Below are 20,540 nucleotides of genomic sequence, written 5' to 3'. Positions count from 1 at the left end.
CTGTATGTTTATCAAACCAAAAACTTTTTAACAGGCCCATCAGACCTACAAAGCCCAGCCCAAAATATTCTTGAATTGGGCCACTGAAGTCATACCCAATTAAACAAGCTCCTAAGGTAAATTACATACATCGCAGCAGGGAGCAGCAGAATTTCTTGCCACTAACTCATGCACAAATGAGCGCAGGTATTTATTTATAATTGCTATTTTTAATTTCAATGATGAATGATTTGTATGTACGTGTTATTGTGTGTATATTTATTTGGGTGGTAGATATAAATACTTATTTCTTGAATTTTAGAAGTTGTGACAAGGAATTGCTAGAGATGAAATTAGGGTTCTAGATTGAAAGTAGAGGTGATATTGGAGGTGGGTTTGTTAAATTAGCAGGTTTTATGTTTTTGGGTCTAGTGGGGAAGAGTTTTTAATTCGAAAAGTAGTGATATGATCAAGTAGAGTAAAATTGTTGTGAATTTTTGTGGGTAATGAACTGAAGTAGGAATAGGTGTGTGAAAGTTGAAATTTGGAAAGTTTAAAGTACTATGTGATTGTTCTCGGGGAGTAGATGGCTCGAGTAGGGAGATTGTGGTTAATGTTCGATAGTGGCATTGTGATGAAGTTCTATTAGTGTAGTGGTGTGTTTGTTTTTCGTAGTAATGTCAGTGCAGCTCAAACGGTGTTCTTGATACTTGTTGAGATGAATTAAATTGTTCCATGTTTAGTATGGAGATTGTGGTTGGTGTCCGATAATGGCATTGCGAAGAAGTTCTGTTAGTCTAGTTGTGTTTAGTGTGGTAGTCATGTCAGTGCATTTGCAGCCCAAATGGTATCCTTGATGCTTGCTGAGGTGAATTATACTGTTTAAATTTCAATACACGTTTAAAAGGTTTGGTGTGTGCGTGTGCACACGTGCATGTACATGTATGTGTTTGTTTAAAAGGTTTGGTGTGTGTGCACACACATGCATGTTTATATTTATGTGTGATTTTATGAATGGAAGTGATTAAGGGATGTTGCAGGTGGAGCATTTGGGGGAAATAGAGGAGCGAGGCCAGTGCCACCAGAAAAAGGAGTGTTCCCTTTAGACCACATGCATTTATGTGATCTGGTAGTTTTTAGATGTGATCTTATTGTTGCTTTTTTGTATGTATACAAGCCACTATTAGAGCTCTAATCTGCACTGCATTATTGTTGGAGCGGTTCTAATTTCGTTAGTTTTTTTGGTCTCCTATCCATGTTTTCAGGAGAAAAAAGAATACATTAGCTGTCTCAGATCCTCTGGCCATAAATCTGAGCTGTGTAGACACCTGTCTAGAATGTACTTGGAGTGTCGTATGAAGAAGTAAGTGAACTCTTATGTTCAATTGTGCTATGGTTTTGCATTATTATGAGATCTGATGTGCACAGAGGTATATTGTTTTGAGTTACATATGAAATGTTTTCTTGACTATATAACCAAAACATATCAAGTATCCAATTCTTTATCTCCCATATATTTTTTCTTCAGCTTACTATATGATGACTATTATTAACTTGCACTAGATTTTACATTGTGCAAGCTGACCATTTAACTTATATCCTCGCTTATAATTGTGCTGAATGTATCAATAGGTTTAAAGGCTCGATAAAGTATATTGAGAATGACATGTTAGTGGTACCTACTTGAATGACTATAGTATGCAAAGAAGAAAACCTTACCTTGTTTCCATGTTATTGAAAAAGGTGTATACTTTAATCTCTTTCAGCTTATTGAGAATTTCTTGCTAGATTATAAATATGATTGTGTGTTCTGTAGCTGTCTTAAATAGTGAATCCTCGCATATTTCTAGCTGATAGAACCTATCCTAGCAAACCTTACTATAAATTAGTTATGATCGCTATTAAAGACCGAGGTGGTCTATAAGGCTTACAATCTATATATGTTAGAATAAATATGATCCTGGTAAGCCCTCCTCCCAAAACCTTGAGGTTTTAGGAGAATTGGTCACTTAGCACTATATGAAACTGTACAATTATACAGACCTTGCAGAGCTACCAAGTTCAGTAACATAGTAATATTAGAAGAGTAATTAGATGATTTGCGCGCTCCCATAATGAATGTTTGTTATACTCGAGGTAATTGATTAGTTCAATACCACTATCATTTGATCATATATTTGCTCATGCAGCATCTCTGTGGTGAAATCTTGGTTTTTAAGACGAAATTCTTTCCTCTAAGCTTTCCATCATGTAACTAATATCTTCTAAATGGGTTCTACAGGAATCTGATGGCAAAGCAAGATATGTCAGAACTTGGTTTTGGAAAGGAGCCTGTGCTGGAAGCCTCTCCGGAGGATGGAACTAGAAATGCGATGATAGAAGAATGAACTCATTTTCAGGCATCAGCAATGGCAAACAGTTATATTAGTTTTACTGCCATCCACGAATGTTTTGTAGATTACAGGAAATTTTTATCCAATCTGGGTCACACTTTGTACTTAAACTAAGAGTTTGGTAGGGATGAACTGTACATCTATTACAATCGCGAAAGTTTACAGACTGAAACACACGGGTTTATCTATTTCATTCCTTTCGACATACACTTACTAATTTATTCTTAACATCTTCTTCAGCAGACATGAAATTATATTGAATCAAAAATATTTAGTTTTTAAGAACAAGCCAAAATAAAGAAAAAGGAAAGCAAGCATTGTAGATAGGCTTCATAGACAAGTCTAAAATTGGAAAAGAACTTTAAAACGGTATAGTCTTACGTTAGCTGATGTAAAACCATCCTCATTTTCCTGGTTTGATTAATGAGCTTGTTTGTATTCTTATACACATACATTGTTACATTCTCTTCTCTTTTCAATCTTTCATTAACCATGGCTTCTCAGTTCCCTCTTCACATCGGCCACCTCTCTTCAGGCCACGTGTAAGTTACCATCTTCCATATGCTCTATGCATGTCTGTGTTAGCGTGTATTTTTATCAAGTTTTTTTTAGTGTACATGCGGTTAAATTTAAGTCGGTTGTATTTCGATGGCCAAACTTACGGCTGATTTCCAAAAAAAGTGCCGGAATTTTATTTCTACACCCCGGTAATCAACTTTTATTCAAAACGATGATCCGGTAACTAATATGTCTGAATTTAAAAACTTACGTCCGATTTCCAAAAAAAAATGCCGGAATTTTAGTTCTGCACACTGATAACCAACTTTTATTCAAAACAAAATGACGGTCCGGTAACTAATATGTCTGAATTTAAAATAATTGCCGGAGTTTGAAATGTGTACACAGATAACCGACTTCCGTTCAGAACGACGGTACTGTAGCAACCTACTTTAATTGTCCGATGACTATTATACTTGATTTTAAAATAATTGTTGGATTTTTTTTGCCACGGTAGTCAACTTCTATTTAAAACGATGATACAATCCGTGATGTCTATTAAAAAAATGTTGAGTTTTATTTTAATAACATCGAATCATTAAGGACCAATTAATTATCTTTCTTATCAAACTCTTACCTCCGTCAATTTATTTATGGTTACACCTTGAGTGCTACAAAAACTGATCACCATTTTCTTTGTGTTTGTTGCAGAGGATCAGATTTCTCTGGAGACACCATGAAGGTTAAGGCTAGCACCTTGCACGCCTCCAACTCGAAATGGAAAATGCCTAAGAATTATGGCATTGCAAGAAACAACCATCTGAACCGAAATCTGTTGAATGATACACCATTGTCAAAAGTCACTTCAGTAAGCTGGTCTAAACCAATGGTTGTTCCAGCAAAGTCTTCTTCTGACACGGATCAACAAAATGCTGACGATGAGCAACCCGAGGCTAAGGCCAATACTTTTGCCATTGACATTGAGTTCAATAGGATTGATTGCCTTGTAGGGGTCATTCATGAGGCTGCCAAAGGTGTTTTAGATGCAATTCAAAGACACGAATCAAATAGACGTGATCCAGAGCTTGCGATGGCATGGAGGGGAGTTGATGTTCACTCGTGGCACAAAAAAGTCGCTTATCAGGTATTAAGCATGCAAAAAAAAAAACACTGGCACTAGGATTTATCTGACTTGATGATCACAAAGTGATATTGTCTGTTCTATTTTAAGCTTTTATAACAACTAACTATAAAATTCAATCAGACACCTTAAGTATGATTTCTGACTCTACAGATAGCTGTTTACGACTTACTAAGCTCAGCAATTCCTATCGAGCTGATTCTTACTGAAAAACGCCACGCCAATACTTCCGTCTCTAGGATGTAAGTATTACAGTGTCCTTTACGCTTTGACAGTACACCTCACAAGTTTTTCCCAAAGTACGCGATTTTGAGCCACGAGTTTATTAATTTCAATTAAAATTCTCTACAATTATATATGGATTGCATGCTTCTTTCTAATAAACTTGTTACAATCATTGTTTAGCTTACACCCTATAACAAAATATCTTGGGAAGTGCATACAAGATGAGCTCGACGCGAGGTGCCCTAATTTAGTACAGTGGTTCGGATCTAGAATGGTGGAATTGCCTCGTGACACAGCAATATTTATGCCTATGTTGAAAAAGTGGTCGATGGACTATGCAGGAAGGTCTGGATTGTAGAATTTCCGTAAATATGTCAACTTCATTCTTGACTCGTTTCTAACACAAAAAGGACTCAGTCGTGTTGCAGGAATCGTTATGACAATAAGTTGCTATATTGCAGTGATGAGGTTGGGTCCGGGGCGTCTTTCCTATATTCCATTCTCTTTTCTTATTAATATTATACTAAACGAGCTCATGAACTCGTCGTATGCCATTGTTTCTGTGGCTAAGCTGCATCACTTGGCCAGTGAAGCTGGTTTCGAAGAGGAATTTTTGCTGCATTTTGGTGAAAAGATTTTCCCCTTTAAAGATATTGAAGATCTAGAATTTTGGCTTGGCCTGGCTGTTTCAAAACTATCTGTAGCATTGCGCAGAGAGGGTGTAATTTCTGGCCAACAAGTATTCTGCGACAAGGTTAGCATATAGCAAAATTTGATAAACTCACTATTGAAAAATGAGAAAGGTTCTAATTTGTAGCATGACAGGATCGCGAGGATGATTTGGCTGTGTTTGGTCTTTTCGCGTTTCTGGGAAAGGAAACGAGATCATTTTTTACAAAAATGAAGATCATATATCTTGATGAAGAAGTTGAGGAGTTTCTCAGGCAGACTTCTTTATCTATTCGACAGTCATAGATTCAAGTTAAACCTTTCCCCTGACATAATCAATCAATTTAATTCCGTATATTTTTAAATTTTTTTGCAGCTATTTGGAGTTTGGTAGCCTTTTCTTCTATCCTAGATTTTCTATCCTCCCTGACTATCAGCTCTTCATGGAGGTTAGTAAGCAGTGGAGTCGTGGATCTATAACCACGGTCCTCGATTATTCAGACTAGGTGATTGAATAATTTTGAAGTGTTAAATTTGTTGTTAGCAGGTTGTTACTGATGAAATAAAGTGGCTAGACATATATGCTCCATATTATTCCAAGTTTAATCCAAATAGGGGGAAAAAGTCCAGAAAACGCAAACGCAGATTAGAATCATTGAAGGAAATCATTCTGCACCCAGTGCTTACAGTTTGCTATGATCTTTTCGTCGGGTTTGCTCACTATGTCACCACAACTCGACGGCCTTTAAATTCAAATTTGCGTGCATTCCTGCTCCAAAGGTACCGACTTGGCCTAGGTTTATCTTTTCGGGTATCTTTTACAGTCCAAATAAGATTATCTGCTGACATTTTGCAGTCAGAGCTTACTTGCTATATGTCTGGAGTGCTACTGGGCAGTGTATAGTAGATCACGGTAAAGTGAAGTCCTACATTTTTACTTCATATCAAAATAACTTGGAAAAGAATTGTTTAATCTTGTGCATTCCGGTTTTTCTTACCAGTTATCCGGTGACCATGATGGAGAGACCTGCCTACAAAGTTACTTCTTGCAAGGTTAAGTTTATCAGGAAACCTGACCTGGCATAATTGTCATGATTTCTAATTTTCCTATATAAGAGTACAGGGTCGCGCTCTATGGAGAACACGTTTTAGTGTGAGAACACTGAAAACAGTATTGTTCTGCTGCAATATTAAAAAAATAAAATAACTGCAAAACAGTTGTTCTGCACTTTTTGAAAAGTACAGAACAGCTGTTCTCATTGTTCTCACAACCAAATTGTTCTCACTTGAATCATATAAGTTTAGGGAAATTCTGGTGCCCCTGACCGGGGTAGTACCCTAAGTGGTCGCCTTATGCAAGGGCCGGCCTGTGTCCTCCCCTCTGCCTGCATCCGCTACAATTTACATCGCTGCCTCTTGTAATAACAGGCTTCTAGCGAAAGGGGGGCACACTTAATCAATCCCGACAACATCTTCGTGAGTATACTGAGTGCATCTGCTTGGAAGCTTAGATCTGTCAGTACTGTAAGGCCACGCATCCTAAATATCCAGTTGGATCAATATAATAACTAAAATGTTCGTGTACAGATGCTTACCGCGAGTTGAATGTTCTACAGGCTATACGGATGGTTACTCAGTTGTACTGTATTGATGTATCGGTTTCTGTAAAATTTGTTATGAAGCCACTGCGGGGACAGAAGGTTACAGCAAGAGAAAGGAAGAAAGTTGAAAGAACTTTAACCGATGTCGCGAAACTAATTCACATTACAATCCTAATGCTGACGCCTGTAAGCATCTTCATACCTTTTCATTTTCAGTTACATCATAGTTCTCAGATTTCAGTTTTATCTGTGGTTGTCACGCGCAGAATACTCTTTTGCCAGTTTACTATTAATAGAATCAGTTATGCAATATAGAGCCCGTTTGTCTAGGCTTAAAGATGTTTCTGACTTTAAGCTGAAAAATGTATGTTTGTGTAATAAGCAAGAAACTGACTTAAACTCAGCCAAACACGCTCCTAGTCGTAATGGTATCAGGAACATGACAACCAATCTCTCCTTGTCTTAATCAGGTCTCTGCATGGATGCACGCAGCTATGTTAATCGCAATCACGAAATACATCCCAACGCTGGTAATTCTAATTGATTCATGCCAGTTGGTATCCGTTTCCCAGGTCGTGATCACGATTCTTATGACTCTGGTTTGTGATTCAGATTCCATCTCCATTCTCTGCGGAAAGGCTCGGCATGGTGAAACTCCTGGAGAAAATGAGGGAAATGGAATTTCAGGAATGGAGCGACACCGATGATGCTGCTGTCGACGGTGAAACAACCGGAGACATCAAAGATGATGGAAGTAGTTCAAGTGCAAACAACAGTGAAGAGACAGATCCTCCAGACTTGCATTAAACAACAATGACTAGGAATCTATTAAGTGCATTATATTAAATCTGTTTATCTATATGTATATATGTCAAATCTTTTAATTGTACAGTCTCATAACCATCTTTGCAAGATTATCCGGCGTCACTGATAGCGTCGTATGAATTTAATATGACTGAGAGTAGTCATTTGCGGAGAAAGGAGAAAGGACACCGATTGAAATTAATTGCATACTCTGTTAAACAGCGTCTCCAAATTATTCATCCACCTGGACTTCGACTTTTGCACCACCAGATTAAACAAGTAACTACAATGTAGGATATGAACAGCTTGCAGATGCAAATTTCAATGTAGGATATGAACAGCTTACAGATGCAAATTTCACTGTACGCAGGCACTTCTACGAAAAGAGAGAGAGATTGAAGATACGATATATATGTGATATCAAAAACAAAATAAATATTGGGACCTGCCTGTTCAATTAAACAACTTCACTTGCAGTTGCTGTTACAAGATTTGTGTCTTCATCAATTTCATCAACCACCATCTCATTTTTGAACAAAAGTTTAAGATATGGGAGTATTTTAGGAAGAACTGGCAGGTCTGCCAAGTTAACGCTCATCATATCAAAAGCAATGCATGTTTTGTGCATGTGACTTTCATCAACAACTGGAATTTTAGGATATCTTTGACTGAAATGAGTGAGAATTATACGGTATGCTCCAGCAGAGTTCCCAGCTTCAATAGCTTCGCTAGTGGTGCTGTGATTCCTTGCTATAGCCTCTTCTACCATTCCGTCCTCAAATGTTGCCTGCACGTAGGTCATAAAATATATTCAGGATAACTAATTAAAACGAAATATTTCATAAAACAAAATTAGTAAGTTGTGGGACCTATGTTCACCTAAGCAGTTCATTCTAGAAGACAGATGTATAATATGAATACATGGAAAAACAATGATGCTAAGGAGACACTATTCAGGTGTATATCTGCGAGAAGCATTATTTTGTTACCGCATCCTTTACCAGTTGGTTCTTGGTTGGGTATGTTCAGGAAAATCAATGATTGCTTCTTTTTTTCTTTTTTGCTAAATAAAAATAAATCATATCACCTTCACAAGGTGCCATGAAAATTCACAATTATTGACAACTTACCTCATGTATAAGTACTGTTGCTCCATGTGATGCTTTTATGAGTTCTGGACAGGGCCTAGTGTCCCCCGAGTACACAATTTTCCATCCTGGTACACTTTTTCCAGCATGATTGAGTCGATCTGCTGCTCTCAAAGCAATGCCAAATGCTTGTGGACAATGAATGACAGGAAAACTAATCAGAACCTCCAAACCTGCTTCTCCAAGCACTTTCTTTAATTTTTTCAGTAATGGAAGAGCCACTGTACTGTCAACAGGACTTCCTGGTTTTTTCCAATAACTTTGCATACGACTACCCTTGGTAAATAATGAAGAATTAACTGTCTGACTTTCAAACTCAGAAGGCTTTCCCAGACTGGGCTGTTCATTATCTAGTTCTAAAGCTCTCAAGGAAGCTTCTGTTGTATGCCCACAATCAAGAAACTGCATATCCAGATCCTCAAGTCTTCCATATGCATCAAGAAACCTCTTAAGTTGTCTAGGACCTATGACAATAATAGGTTCGTGTGGAACTCCATTTAATAAATCACGTCTCAGAGCAAGAATTCTTGCTAAACCAGTATGGTGATCAGCATGAATATGTGATATCCAAATGACCCGTAATTTTCTCACAGCATCATCCGCACCCTTAACACCAAATCTGCAATCAATAAATTATATAATTATTCCCATACTAATAAGAATCTAACAAGCAATATGAAATGCCAAAGTTTAGATAACAGATAAATTCACCTTCTCTTAAGTTGCCCCAGAGTTCCTTCTCCACAATCTAGAAGCAAACTTCCCTTTGAAAAAAGATTAACATACACAGAACTGACATTCCGATACTTTGAAGGCTGGGATGAACCTGTTCCCAACAGAACTATCTCCATCTCTTCCCTTGTCACGTCTTCCAAACAATTAGGAATTTCATCTTCAGCTAACCACGGTTCTTCAATCATAAGTTTATTATCTTGAAAGGATACCATCTCTCCACTAGTTTCTTTCACTCCAGACCAAAACTGGGCAACTTGTTGAGCGGCATCTGCAGTCTCTGGAATCTCTGAAAGTAGCCCGGAGATTATTTCTAAAGGAGAAACAGCAGTTGGAATCCCAGACCGATCCAATCCAAGTTGTGAGTAAGGACGCAAATTAAACTGATTCACACATAACAAGCAAGATATTACCTCACATAGTATGAGAATTTTTTTTTTTTTTTTCTTGTTATATGTTCCAAATAAATTCCAGAGGTTAACAGGTTGATCAAAAAAATAGAACTTAAGACTGAAAAGTTCTCTCCTTCATTTCAAAAAACCTACCCCTCAATTTCTTTGAATAAATAACCAGAACCCGTTAAGAAAAAGGTTTACTGCTAAGGAGGTAACTAAAGAATAAATTTGTAAAACTTTTAGTTCCATGATACAAAAAACTTTCTCCTCGACAATAATTTGCATTTGTCATGTCAAACATATATGATTCTCAGTTAACATTCTACTGATAAATTTAACTTAATTGAAAGAAACAGAATTTAGAAAGTAATTCAGAATTATAAGATTAAATTAGGTATGAATATTTGCTAAATACATTTAATCAAATAAAGAATATCATAATTCATAACAAGTGTATATGTTTTAATAAAATATAGATCAACAAAAAATACCACCATTGCAGTATGAGTCAAACTAAATATGTAATAATTATGATAAATTCTAACATGAATAATAGACAAAACTATCTCATAGAACTTAGCAAAAAAATAAATAAAAGACTATCTCATAGAACCACTGCTAAAGAACAGGTTCTGTCTCTTTGAATGTTTCAAGTAAATTAAGGGATTTGCAGAAGAACAATTTTACAAATACATCTTGCGATGAAATAGGGAAAAAGATAAACATAGCCATTATAGCTTTCTAGTAGAAAGATTTAGTCATACATCATTTTCAATAGAACTAAATCAATTACTACCATACCTTCATGAGATTTTCAGCAGAAATGCTCTCACAAATCTTCGGGATGCAGCTCTGTAACATTAAGGAATAAGCAAAATTTTAAATAAAAAAAATTCAACTAAATCCCATCAATAACAGTGCATACATAACAAACCTCACGTGAAGCTTTCGAGTCCAAAGTAGAGCCCATCAAATCCTGGAGAGACCAATAACCTGGAGCTGGAAAGAGTTGGGGACATAAATAGTTCAGTCTTGCAGCAATTCTGGCGCTAGCTCCTAATATTGGGATCTCAATGTTCTTCCTGCAAATATTAGCAAGACTCGTTTTCTAAGATCCAGAAGAAATGACCAATAAAAATCATAACACTCGTTCAAAATCCTTTAACTGTATCAAACAACACACATTTCATGTCCTGCCATAATATGTTGGGCATCACCAAATCGCGACATCCACGTCTGATAATCACTGGTCTGTGCAACCAGTGCAGGACTTAAATGAATTACACAATTCACAGATCTAGAGTTATCTTCTTTGTTTGATGAATCAGCATAATATTTGTTAAGGGATTGTATAGAAATCAATTGATGCATGTGCATTGGAGTTGGGCAATCAACAAGGAGCACAACGGGTCCAGGAATGGAGGGGCCTAACACATCGCCGGGATGAACCTAAGTAATGCAAGTGTAATCACATGTAAGAACCAGGCACAACAGAAACACGATACTATATACAAAGTTGTACAGGTTCGGTTTACCATAATATCTTGATTATCTGACTTCACTGAATTTCCCAGTTGTAATTCACGATATTTTGGTCCAGGTCTCAACCCAAGAGCTGCAGCCTTTTTGGGGTCGAACTTTCCCTTGATTTCAGGCAACTCACAAACATATATAACAGAAACATCTCCAGGCTTTAATACTACATCAGGCTTATGGTTTTGACTTAAATCAGGAGCAGAAACTGGTTGCAAGAGAATAGCAGATATTTTTACAACTTCATCATCGATAAGAACAATGGGATCCACCATCTTCCTTGAATCATGATTAGCAGCTCCATCCAGTCGGGGTACATGCCCAAAGCTATGTGTGTGAACCATGGCAGCATTAGGAATGAAAGATTTCATTGCATCCACCAAATACTTGAAATCTGAGGGACCCCATGCATTAACCTTAAGAAGGTAGTTACATAGTTGTCAAATTAACAATATGATTATGATATGATCAAATATGTTTAAAACACGTTCAATTGTCCAAAACATGAGGTCAATTAATAAAGCCACTGTCACACTCACAGACAATCCTTCGTCTCCGATACCAGCTAAGGTGAGCAAAAGACCTGGAAAAATAAAAGAAAGTCATAAACAGAATACATCATACTCAACCATTGGATCACCACTTAATTTCAGTGTAAAGTAATCAAAAAAACATATTCTAGAACTCTCATCAGGATGTTCTAAATGTTGCAAGCTGCCTTGAGAACCTTTCAGTCTAAAGATTAAGAACAAACCTGGAAGTCCGCCAGCAGTTTCTGAGCATACCCGTGAGAGGAAAATGTGATCAATCTAGAAAGATATATGCATTACCAACATCAATGCGAGAATCTATAGCAATGGCGATGGATAAAATACTAAGTTTAATGGTAAAGTATATACCTTTGATAACTTGATCTTATGTTCTGTACAAAAGCGTTGCAGTCCCTGGAACAAAATTATATACATGTAGCTTATTAATATAATGTAACTAGACATTTCTAGAAAACAAATATTAATAACAAGAAATATAAGGGGAAGCAGTTTTACAAGGAAGCACGAATATAATAATAAAAGAAAATAGCAAATGGCAAAAAACAATACAGAGTATCACAATCCTACAATAACTGTTCACTAGGAAGTTATAAATCACAGTTTGAATCCTGCACAATCGTTAGCTTATTGATATACAAATATTCTTTAATTTATTACAGGTTAACACTAGCAGCCAGACTTTTGTTATGTTCTATATATTTTATTTTCGCGGTACTGTTAACTTTTGGTGATGCAATACATCCACACAGACATATATAACTATAATACAAAAAAAATCACACAATAACATATAGGAGCAGATCAGCTTTCACAATTGCCGGGGAGGGGAGAGGATCTTTTCAACATCAAATATATTCTGCCACCAACTTGAAAAATTGACTCCTATTCATAATAAAGTAATTTATATCAAATTCAAATACAGTAAACTTTTAATCCCTTACTATAAATATAACTAATAAAATTAACTAGCACAATGTTACAGTAGTTCTAGACTGCTCTAATATTTGGTCTTCAAAGTCTGTAACAGATTTCTGTGCAAGATTGCTTAAGCCTTTTTAAGTGTAATCCCACATCACATATCCTAAATTTGCAACAGAAACTTTTTCCAGGTATCTAGAAGTTCTTATTCGATTCTGTGATAGTCTGTGCAGTGTGATCTCGAATGTCGAATAGCAGATATACTTATGGTATAACTGTGTAAGATGATGAGAAACAAGCTTATTTCCACATAAGTCATCGCTTCTAATAGAACTTAGATTCCCACGTAGGAAAATCAACGACGTAACTACAAAAACCTTAAGGCCTGCATGAAGCTAAAGATCAGCATGCAATTCATACATGATAGATAATTAAAATTGCAATGACTTGGCTTAAAATGCAACAAAAAAGTAGGCTTGCCTCTCCGGCATTGAAAATAAATCTTTGCTTGTCAAAGAAAAGCAAGACAGAGGGTGAAGTGTCTTGGGTGTCCATGCCTGTCCCAAGAATCTGCAATATACAATATGAATTTCAATTATATGTATAATAAGATTATAATATTTGCCTATATTACTAATTAAATTTAATACATATTTAATTTAATACCAAAAAGTTCCAAAGAACAAGCATGTTGTGTAGTATCACTGATCAATAATTTTTCTATGTGAAACACTAACCACAATCTAATTGGCTTTAAGTAACATCTAATTCAACACAATCTCACCAATACTACCACCAGACACCAGTCCCCCACAAACCCAATAAATTCTCCATAATGGTCTGAATCACTTTCACATAACAAGTGATACAAAATACTACTATGATAATAAGATTATAACAATTGTCCAACTACAACCCAAAACTACTGGACATAGCCCGGATAGTGCAGAACACAAGTCAGAAGAACAAGTATACACATTATCAACTAAAGTCTTGCCAGCTTAGGAAACTACTATATGTATACACATTATCAACTAGAGTCTTGCCAGCTTAGGAGACTACTATATCGAAGTCCGGAACAGTCAGCAAATCACCAATTACAAGGTCCCAACAAACCAACAGTAACAAGCCAGAGATTATAATCCATGGTCTTGGCCACTTAACCCAATATGGCCACGTCTTGGTATCATATTCATCACCACAAACTTGACTTAACATAAGAAACATCCCAATTAAACTTATGCAACCCAAAACTTAATCACCAAATATTCCCAAATAACCAACCAACACAAACACACACACACATTACCTGCACATAACAAATGGTATTAACAGGATTAAGCTTTCGAACTTTCAACTGCAAGCTCTTAGGCCTATCATTCTTATCTCTGCCAGCAGCCCTTTTCCTATTATACACAAAAGAATCATTCTCCTCCATCACAGACCCCTCTTTGTCAATCTTTTCACTTAAAGAACTGTTCTTTCTACCTGTAGGACTAAAGGGTCTAAAGGGTTTAGTGTGAGTCCTCTGTTTCTTGAAAGAAGAGGCCAAGATTGAGAAGGGTTTAATAGATTGAATAGTTTTGTTGGGGGGTTTGAGTAGAAGATACAAAGAAGGGGGGAATCTAAGAGGGGAATAGAGAAGAGAGGGATTAGGGTTTGAAAATAGGAGACGGAGGTGTGGGATTTGGGGCATTTTGGGTTGTGCATTTGGTCTTTAAATCATAGGGTTTAAGCATAAAAAACTGGTGAATTGGGCAATTGGGAAGGCTTTGGTTTTGGGTCGGGTCGGGTCTGAATTAACAAACTTGGATAATTTTCTGTGAAATTATTTTTGTTTTTCAGTTGAAAAGAAGTGAGTGATGATGTTTTGAAATGTTTGATGGGAAATTAAAATTCAAATAAGAAAAAAACATAAGAATGTCTTGCGAGAGCATGAGCGCCAATAAAATATTAAATATAAGTTCAATCTTTTTATAGAAGTGTATCCAATTTAAATTCTGTAAATTATCAAAATTTACGGGGTGTATTCGATTGGGATTTTAATGCATTGTTTCTAGTCTATGGATTTTAATGGATTGTATGGGATTTTGATTTTTTGCGGATTTTTGATGAAATGTCGCAGAGTTAATAGGATTTAGGTACAATGCTTCAAAATCCCATTGAATTTGGTGGGATTTCAAAAAACTTAAAATACATCGAAGAATGCCACAAAATCCATCATTTTATGAAATGAAAAAAAATCCATCAGCATTTGAATACCATCAGATTTTAATGAATTTTAAACAATCACAATTGAATACCATCAGATTTTAAAGCATTATTTAAAATCTCAATTGAATACCATTAAATTTTGTAGCATACTTTATCCCAATTGAATACTTCAAGATTTTAATGGATTTCAAACAATCCCAATCGAATACCCTCGGATTTCATGAATGCAAAAAAATGCTTTAAAATCCCAAATTCCCAATCCAATACACCCCTCTTAATGTGTTTAATAAAATTTAAAGAAACAATAACATTCTGATTCTTTGATATATAAAATTATATTAAAATTTTATAATATTTGATATAACATTGTTGTTCAAAATTGAGTTTGTTAAACACCGAAAAATAATAAGCTATATAAAGTTGAATGAAGGAGTTATAATATTTTAAGAATATAAAAATATTAATTCATAATTTTTCAAAATATTTAATCAATAAATATTTTATTATTTTGTTTCATTAATAGTGATAATATCTCATAATACGAATTTGAGAAAAATTATAACAAAATTCATAAGAAGACGTATTTTTACTCATGATAAATTTATAATTTCAAAAAATAAATATCACAAAAGTACGAACTAGGCTTTATTGACAAAAATATATAACAAAACTAATCAGTTCAATATGATAATTAATTAGATAATCATACACTTAACATATTCATCGAATTATCAAAAATTTAATTAATTGATAATTGATCTCAATTATTTATCGATTTTTAAATTGACATGAAAAATTAAAAAATCCAATTAATAAACCAAACGAAAATGACAAATAAGAATCAATGAATACCAAGAGAATCTAACCAAAAGAACACAATGCGGAAAAATATCTATCAGAACTGAATCTATGCATCTACTATCTATCAAGACAGCAGTGCCCATGTAAACATACATATATTTTACCCCTCTTCTCCTGGCTCACTAATCTATGCAAGTAAAGAGGGGTGGCTACCAAAGTTACTTATTTACTGAATTAAGCTTATACTCGGCCAATCAATTGAAATGGTGAGAGAAACCCTAGCTTCTTCTTCCGGCAACCTCTCCGCCGCATCGCCGCCGGCGGAGGATGAGTGGTCTAATACTTATCAAAGATTACTCCCCCGGTGGAAACAATCAACCCCATCTCACCAGGTTCTTGAAATTTTGCAGTTTTGTGATAAAGATTTGATTTTTATTGTGAAGATTTAATTTTTCTTGTGATTGCTTGCTTGTAATTGGTCACAAGTGTTTTGTGGAGGTTGGTTTGATGGTTAATTGCAAAACCCAAGTGGGGAATTTGGATTTTTGATGATAGTTTTAAGAAAGTTGTTTTGGTCTGTTTTTGTGGTAAAGCTTGAAAGTTTGAATTTTATGGTTTGAGGTTCTTTTGCTTGGTAGTGTTAGATGTTTGTGTGGGTTTTAAATTCAGACAAGTGATTCGTGTTTGGCTTTTGTATGGCTATGGTTACCTCACCTGACTGAATTTTGAATTTGGGCTTTTGCAGTCAAGTATTCCTGTTACAATATCTAGAGTCAATCAGGTCGATGCAGGGCGGCTGGACATTGAAATGTCAGCCATGTTGAAAGAACAGTTACTTAAAGTTTTTTCTTTAATGAAGGTACATAAGTTTTTTTGTACTTAGTTATGTCAACAATGTTACTGGTGTATTGGATATGTTTCCTTGGTAGGCATATGATTGTTTCCCCTTGTTTATTTTTGGGATTAGCCAGGAATGATGTTCCATTACGAACCGGAGCTTGATGCTTTCCTTGAATTCCTTATTTGGAGATTTTCGATATGGGTTGATAAGCCTACTCCTGGAAATGCTCTAATGAATTTAAGATATAGGGATGAACGTGCCCTGGAAACGAGAGGAAAATGTAAGAAATGTTGAACTTGTCTATACTTTGATATGTTGCAGATAACTATCATTTGTGATTTAATCACCTGCTAATTATTATATTTGTTATCCATCAGATAACATTTATAAACAAATCCCATGGATTTTGTATTCTTCTGAAAAATAAATACCTTAACTTGTAAGCTTCATTATCACTTGTAGACTTCTGAGAAGTCATTTTTGTTCATTGTAGTCATGGGAGTTTTGGAAAATTTAAAAACTATTCTTGTGATTGATAGTACCAGATTTTTTAAGTATCTATAGAGTATATACTGCAAAGTGGCCACTAAACATCACCTAGCGTAGCATTCCAGATATTGTGTTCGCTTTTCGAGAAGTGGCGAAAGGCGAAAAAAGGCGGCCATATGTTGCTTCTCTCTTCAATAAACATGGCCATCCGCCAATATTCTGAGAGATGAAAGCAGTGTATGGCCTCCAAATTGCGAATATGAAAATTCAGTCACAGAAGTGTTACACTCGGTAAAGTTTGGCCACTAATGTTCACTGTAATCCTATTTTCATTAGTTTTATCTGTGGTATAGGATAATTTCTTTAGCTGCGTGCAAATTAAGAGGACATCCAATGTGCTTGATGTGGTTACTAAAATGGTTTTTCTTATTTGAGATGTCAAATGGTTCTGCATTTCAAAGCTGTACATCTTTATTGTTTGAATCTCATACTTCAGTTAGAACGGGTTTGGAAGGACCTGGACTTACCTTCGCTCAAAAGTTATGGTACTGTGTTGCTACTGTTGGTGGTCAATATATATGGGCTCGTCTTCAATCATTTTCTGCTTTTCGTAGATGGGGAGATTCTGAACAGGTATTCTCGTTTTTTCTTATTCAAACACAATCAAATATCTCTTTTTGTATGCATTGTCTTGCCCTAACGGATGCCCAAATGTGCAATTATGATGACATCAAGGAGGACAATAGTTTTTTTCTTCTTATTTATTGATCATCTTTTCAGAGGTCACTAGCACGGAGAGCATGGTTTCTGATACAGCGTATAGAAGGCTTTTACAAGGCTGCATCTTTTAGCAACCTACTTATATTTCTTTATACCGGAAGGTAATACTTATTAGCAGTTTAGCACCAACTGTGTCATCTGATGGTTATATAAATGCAAAAATACCATAGTCCATATGCATATATGTACACGCACACACATATTAGTGTGTGTGATTGTGTGTTTAATTGTATACTCCCTCTGTTTTTTTATATGACGCTTTGACCTTTTGCACGCATCTTTAGGTGGGTTGACCGGATAGTAAAAATTATTATTTTTAGTTGATTTTTTTTGTGAATTAAAATTTTGATTACATATCTTAATTCAGAAAAAGAAAATTTTAAAATGATATTTTTAATTACCTGGTCAAAGCACTTAAAAGTATGTGCCAAAAATCAAAGCGTCATGTAAAAAAAGTAGAGGTGACTTGAAGATCATATGTTCATATAGGAACAATTAAATCTTAAATATCATCTATTGTATATCGTAGAATGTTTTTTATTCTGTTTTCGGGATACACCACAACCTCCAAAGGGACTAATAATTCATCACATGAACCATATGCTATGTTAAAAATACTGTGTGTGTTTTTTTGCACGATTACTTATCTCTTTGTCTGTAAGACCCAGACCACAATATTATTATGGCAACTAATTGGATACCTCAATCTTGAAATTTAAATTTGATTGGATATGGATCAAATGCCAACTACTGTACTGGAGGCTTAAGTGGCCCCTAGCAATAGCATACTATTATGATTTGACATGCTTTGTTGTATAACCTAAATATTCAGTTGGGTGATAATTTGATGTATAAAAAGCTTTATATGCAGTAGGCGCGTATTTTTTGGTATATTTGTGACCATGTAATGCTTAGTCGTTGTCCACTTTTTTATGCACTCGTGGTCTTTATGCAGGTATAGAAATCTTATTGAGAGAGCACTCCGAGCAAGACTTGTGTATGGAAGCCCTCACATGAACCGAGCTGTTAGTTTTGAGTACATGAATCGCCAGTTGGTGTGGAATGAATTTTCAGTAAGTTATAATATTTATATATTGGTTCATGTACTTCTCTCTTGTTAACATCACAAAGCAGCTTTGCCATTCATAACATCGACTAATATAGTGCTCCACAGAACATTATGAGTGAAAGTGTAATGAGATACTTTCGTATTGTGCAATTTACTTAGTTACCAGTGAAATGTTGATTTGCAGGAAATGTTGTTATTGCTTCTTCCTCTTCTCAATTCCTCATCTGTTAAGAATTTTCTTCTACCATTCGGCAAGGATAAATCTTCAACTTCTGCAGAGGATGAAACTTTATGCCCCATTTGTCAGGCAAATCCAACTTTACCCTTCTTGGCACTTCCATGTGAGCACAGGTATATTACTGTCGTGACTTTAATAACAGTAGGCTTTTCCGTTGACATTGAAGACCTATATTGTTGAATTTAGAATTTTCAGTATTCTTATCTGTTAGTTTTTCTGTTACGGACCTTTTTATGCGAAACAGTTCTACTATGTGGTTAGCCTTCAAAAGAATCCAACTGGTTACTCTATGCAAAACCGCTCTATTGTGTTTTTAGGCTTTGAAAGAATCTGATTGGTTACTCTGAAAAGAATAACTAGGTGTACCTTTTACTTTTGTTACTTAAAATTGATGTCACAGAGCACAGATTATTTATACATCCAGTTCCAAGTATGAGAGTTTTGCTCATTTTGACGTTTTTAAGAACCCCCAACATATAATAATGTACATGTCATGTAGCAACTGAAGTTTATCTTCATAAAAAGTTCCGTGTTAAGGTTTATGAGATCTGGAGCTACCATATAGTCCTGCCCAGTGTTTAGCTTGACACTTTCTGCTTCATTTAAATAAATGAGTTCATCCAAATGTTTTTCTAGTTCTGCAGTTGTATATAAGGGATTGTGATTATTTTGACTAATCCAAACACGTATATCTTGAATAACTTTATAAAGTAATTGGGTTCTTTTTATGGGTTCAGGTAGTAATGTGGACATGTGAAAATGATAGTTGCTGAAGCACCTTAGATATTGCTGCCTTGAAAAATTGAACTTCAGCAGTGGTTCTTTAACTCAGTGATTAGCACGAACTTTCGTTACTGAGATGCGTAGTACAACCCCTTTCTATATGACGTTTCCCCGTGGCTTACATTATTTTCCAGAAATAATTACATATTTTTGGAAAGAAGTATATAAAAGTGGTATATTTTTCTGAAGACAAGTGCTTATTTCTGCAACATGAAGAAAACTAAAATAAGCACTTATTTCTAGGGAAAAAATGTAAGTATATCTTTTTTTTGTAAAAATAACCCTTACTGAGATGCGAAGTACATCCCCCTTCTATATGATGTCCTTTTGGATGGTTAAATGCGCTCGAACTATTTTGTCTGTAGTTGCAAAAGCTCATTCCGGTATATATACATATCTGAAATGATCCAACCTCTACTGTTAACAGATATTGTTACTACTGTCTTCGAACAAGGTGCTCCGCGACTCCGTCATTTCGATGCTCCAGATGCAATGAACCAGTTATTGCCATGCAACGGCATGGAGGCCCGACAAACAGTGCTAGTAAAGGTGAATGAATATTTTTTAGAAAGGATATGGGAAATCAGAAAGGACAATGGCTAGTGTGCAATTTACAAAGATGTATAAGAAGTGCCTAAAAGCGGCACTTTAATTCAATTGAGGAATCCAGAGGCATTCCTCTTCAAATAAGTACATTCATTCTTTAAAAGGTTATTATCCGAGGTGGTAGTTGCATCA

The 20,540-nt window shown here is 35.5% G+C and overlaps 4 protein-coding genes across 4 annotated transcripts; 3 read left to right on the top strand and 1 right to left on the bottom strand.

Annotated features, from left to right (window-relative positions):
• Positions 1–58: 58 nt before the first annotated feature.
• LOC108194235 (uncharacterized) lies at positions 59–2,577 on the top strand. The gene is made up of 4 exons (XM_017361170.2): positions 59–186; positions 1,020–1,108; positions 1,245–1,342; positions 2,261–2,577. Exons 1-4 carry the CDS (start codon positions 177–179, stop codon positions 2,364–2,366), a joined length of 303 nt encoding a protein of 100 aa, XP_017216659.1. The 5' UTR covers positions 59–176; the 3' UTR covers positions 2,367–2,577.
• Positions 2,578–3,587: 1,010 nt separating this feature from the next.
• LOC108195078 (uncharacterized) lies at positions 3,588–7,412 on the top strand. Its single transcript, XM_064081366.1, has 13 exons — positions 3,588–4,014; positions 4,165–4,253; positions 4,417–4,581; positions 4,654–4,990; positions 5,062–5,180; positions 5,282–5,354; positions 5,453–5,685; positions 5,762–5,818; positions 5,907–5,958; positions 6,334–6,429; positions 6,522–6,692; positions 6,977–7,036; positions 7,119–7,412. The coding sequence occupies exons 1-13, from the start codon at positions 3,607–3,609 to the stop codon at positions 7,311–7,313; spliced, it is 2,055 nt and encodes a 684-aa protein (XP_063937436.1). The 5' UTR covers positions 3,588–3,606; the 3' UTR covers positions 7,314–7,412.
• A 232-nt stretch (positions 7,413–7,644) lies between these two features.
• LOC108196402 (tRNAse Z TRZ4, mitochondrial) lies at positions 7,645–14,383 on the bottom strand. Its single transcript, XM_017363671.2, has 12 exons — positions 13,897–14,383; positions 13,068–13,157; positions 12,018–12,062; positions 11,873–11,927; positions 11,658–11,701; positions 11,121–11,534; positions 10,769–11,034; positions 10,520–10,667; positions 10,387–10,437; positions 9,170–9,573; positions 8,441–9,077; positions 7,645–8,097 (listed from the first exon to the last, which is right to left on the bottom strand). Exons 1-12 carry the CDS (start codon positions 14,281–14,283, stop codon positions 7,768–7,770), a joined length of 2,871 nt encoding a protein of 956 aa, XP_017219160.1. The 5' UTR covers positions 14,284–14,383; the 3' UTR covers positions 7,645–7,767.
• Positions 14,384–15,678: 1,295 nt separating this feature from the next.
• Positions 15,679–20,540, top strand: LOC108193612 (peroxisome biogenesis protein 2). The gene is made up of 8 exons (XM_017360337.2): positions 15,679–15,994; positions 16,348–16,461; positions 16,570–16,723; positions 17,429–17,565; positions 17,713–17,813; positions 18,668–18,785; positions 18,966–19,132; positions 20,230–20,540. The coding sequence occupies exons 1-8, from the start codon at positions 15,866–15,868 to the stop codon at positions 20,357–20,359; spliced, it is 1,050 nt and encodes a 349-aa protein (XP_017215826.1). The 5' UTR covers positions 15,679–15,865; the 3' UTR covers positions 20,360–20,540.

This window comes from Daucus carota, chromosome 7 (genome assembly GCF_001625215.2).
Source record: "Daucus carota subsp. sativus chromosome 7, DH1 v3.0, whole genome shotgun sequence".
Taxonomy (NCBI): domain Eukaryota; kingdom Viridiplantae; phylum Streptophyta; class Magnoliopsida; order Apiales; family Apiaceae; genus Daucus; species Daucus carota.
The sequence above is the reverse complement of the archived record's forward strand: the minus strand, read 5'-3'. Positions and strand labels throughout refer to the sequence as shown.

Excerpts from the sequence above, each read along its gene's own strand:
- LOC108194235 (XM_017361170.2), top strand. Across the intron at positions 1,109-1,244 it reads ACATGCATTTATGTGATCTG|GAGAAAAAAGAATACATTAG; the intron begins GTAGTTTTTAGA and ends CCATGTTTTCAG. Across the intron at positions 1,343-2,260 it reads TTGGAGTGTCGTATGAAGAA|GAATCTGATGGCAAAGCAAG; the intron begins GTAAGTGAACTC and ends TGGGTTCTACAG.
- LOC108195078 (XM_064081366.1), top strand. The coding sequence starts at position 3,607 with ATGAAGGTTAAGGCTAGCACCTTGCACGCCTCCAACTCGAAATGGAAA. Across the intron at positions 5,181-5,281 it reads GAAGTTGAGGAGTTTCTCAG|CTATTTGGAGTTTGGTAGCC; the intron begins GCAGACTTCTTT and ends ATTTTTTTGCAG. Across the intron at positions 5,686-5,761 it reads CGTGCATTCCTGCTCCAAAG|TCAGAGCTTACTTGCTATAT; the intron begins GTACCGACTTGG and ends GACATTTTGCAG.
- LOC108196402 (XM_017363671.2), bottom strand. The coding sequence starts at position 14,283 with ATGCCCCAAATCCCACACCTCCGTCTCCTATTTTCAAACCCTAATCCC. Across the intron at positions 11,702-11,872 it reads AACTGCTGGCGGACTTCCAG|GTCTTTTGCTCACCTTAGCT; the intron begins GTTTGTTCTTAA and ends TTATTTTTCCAG. Across the intron at positions 9,078-9,169 it reads CTGGGGCAACTTAAGAGAAG|ATTTGGTGTTAAGGGTGCGG; the intron begins GTGAATTTATCT and ends TATTGATTGCAG.
- LOC108193612 (XM_017360337.2), top strand. The coding sequence starts at position 15,866 with ATGGTGAGAGAAACCCTAGCTTCTTCTTCCGGCAACCTCTCCGCCGCA. Across the intron at positions 16,462-16,569 it reads AAGTTTTTTCTTTAATGAAG|CCAGGAATGATGTTCCATTA; the intron begins GTACATAAGTTT and ends TTTTGGGATTAG. Across the intron at positions 18,786-18,965 it reads TGGTGTGGAATGAATTTTCA|GAAATGTTGTTATTGCTTCT; the intron begins GTAAGTTATAAT and ends GTTGATTTGCAG.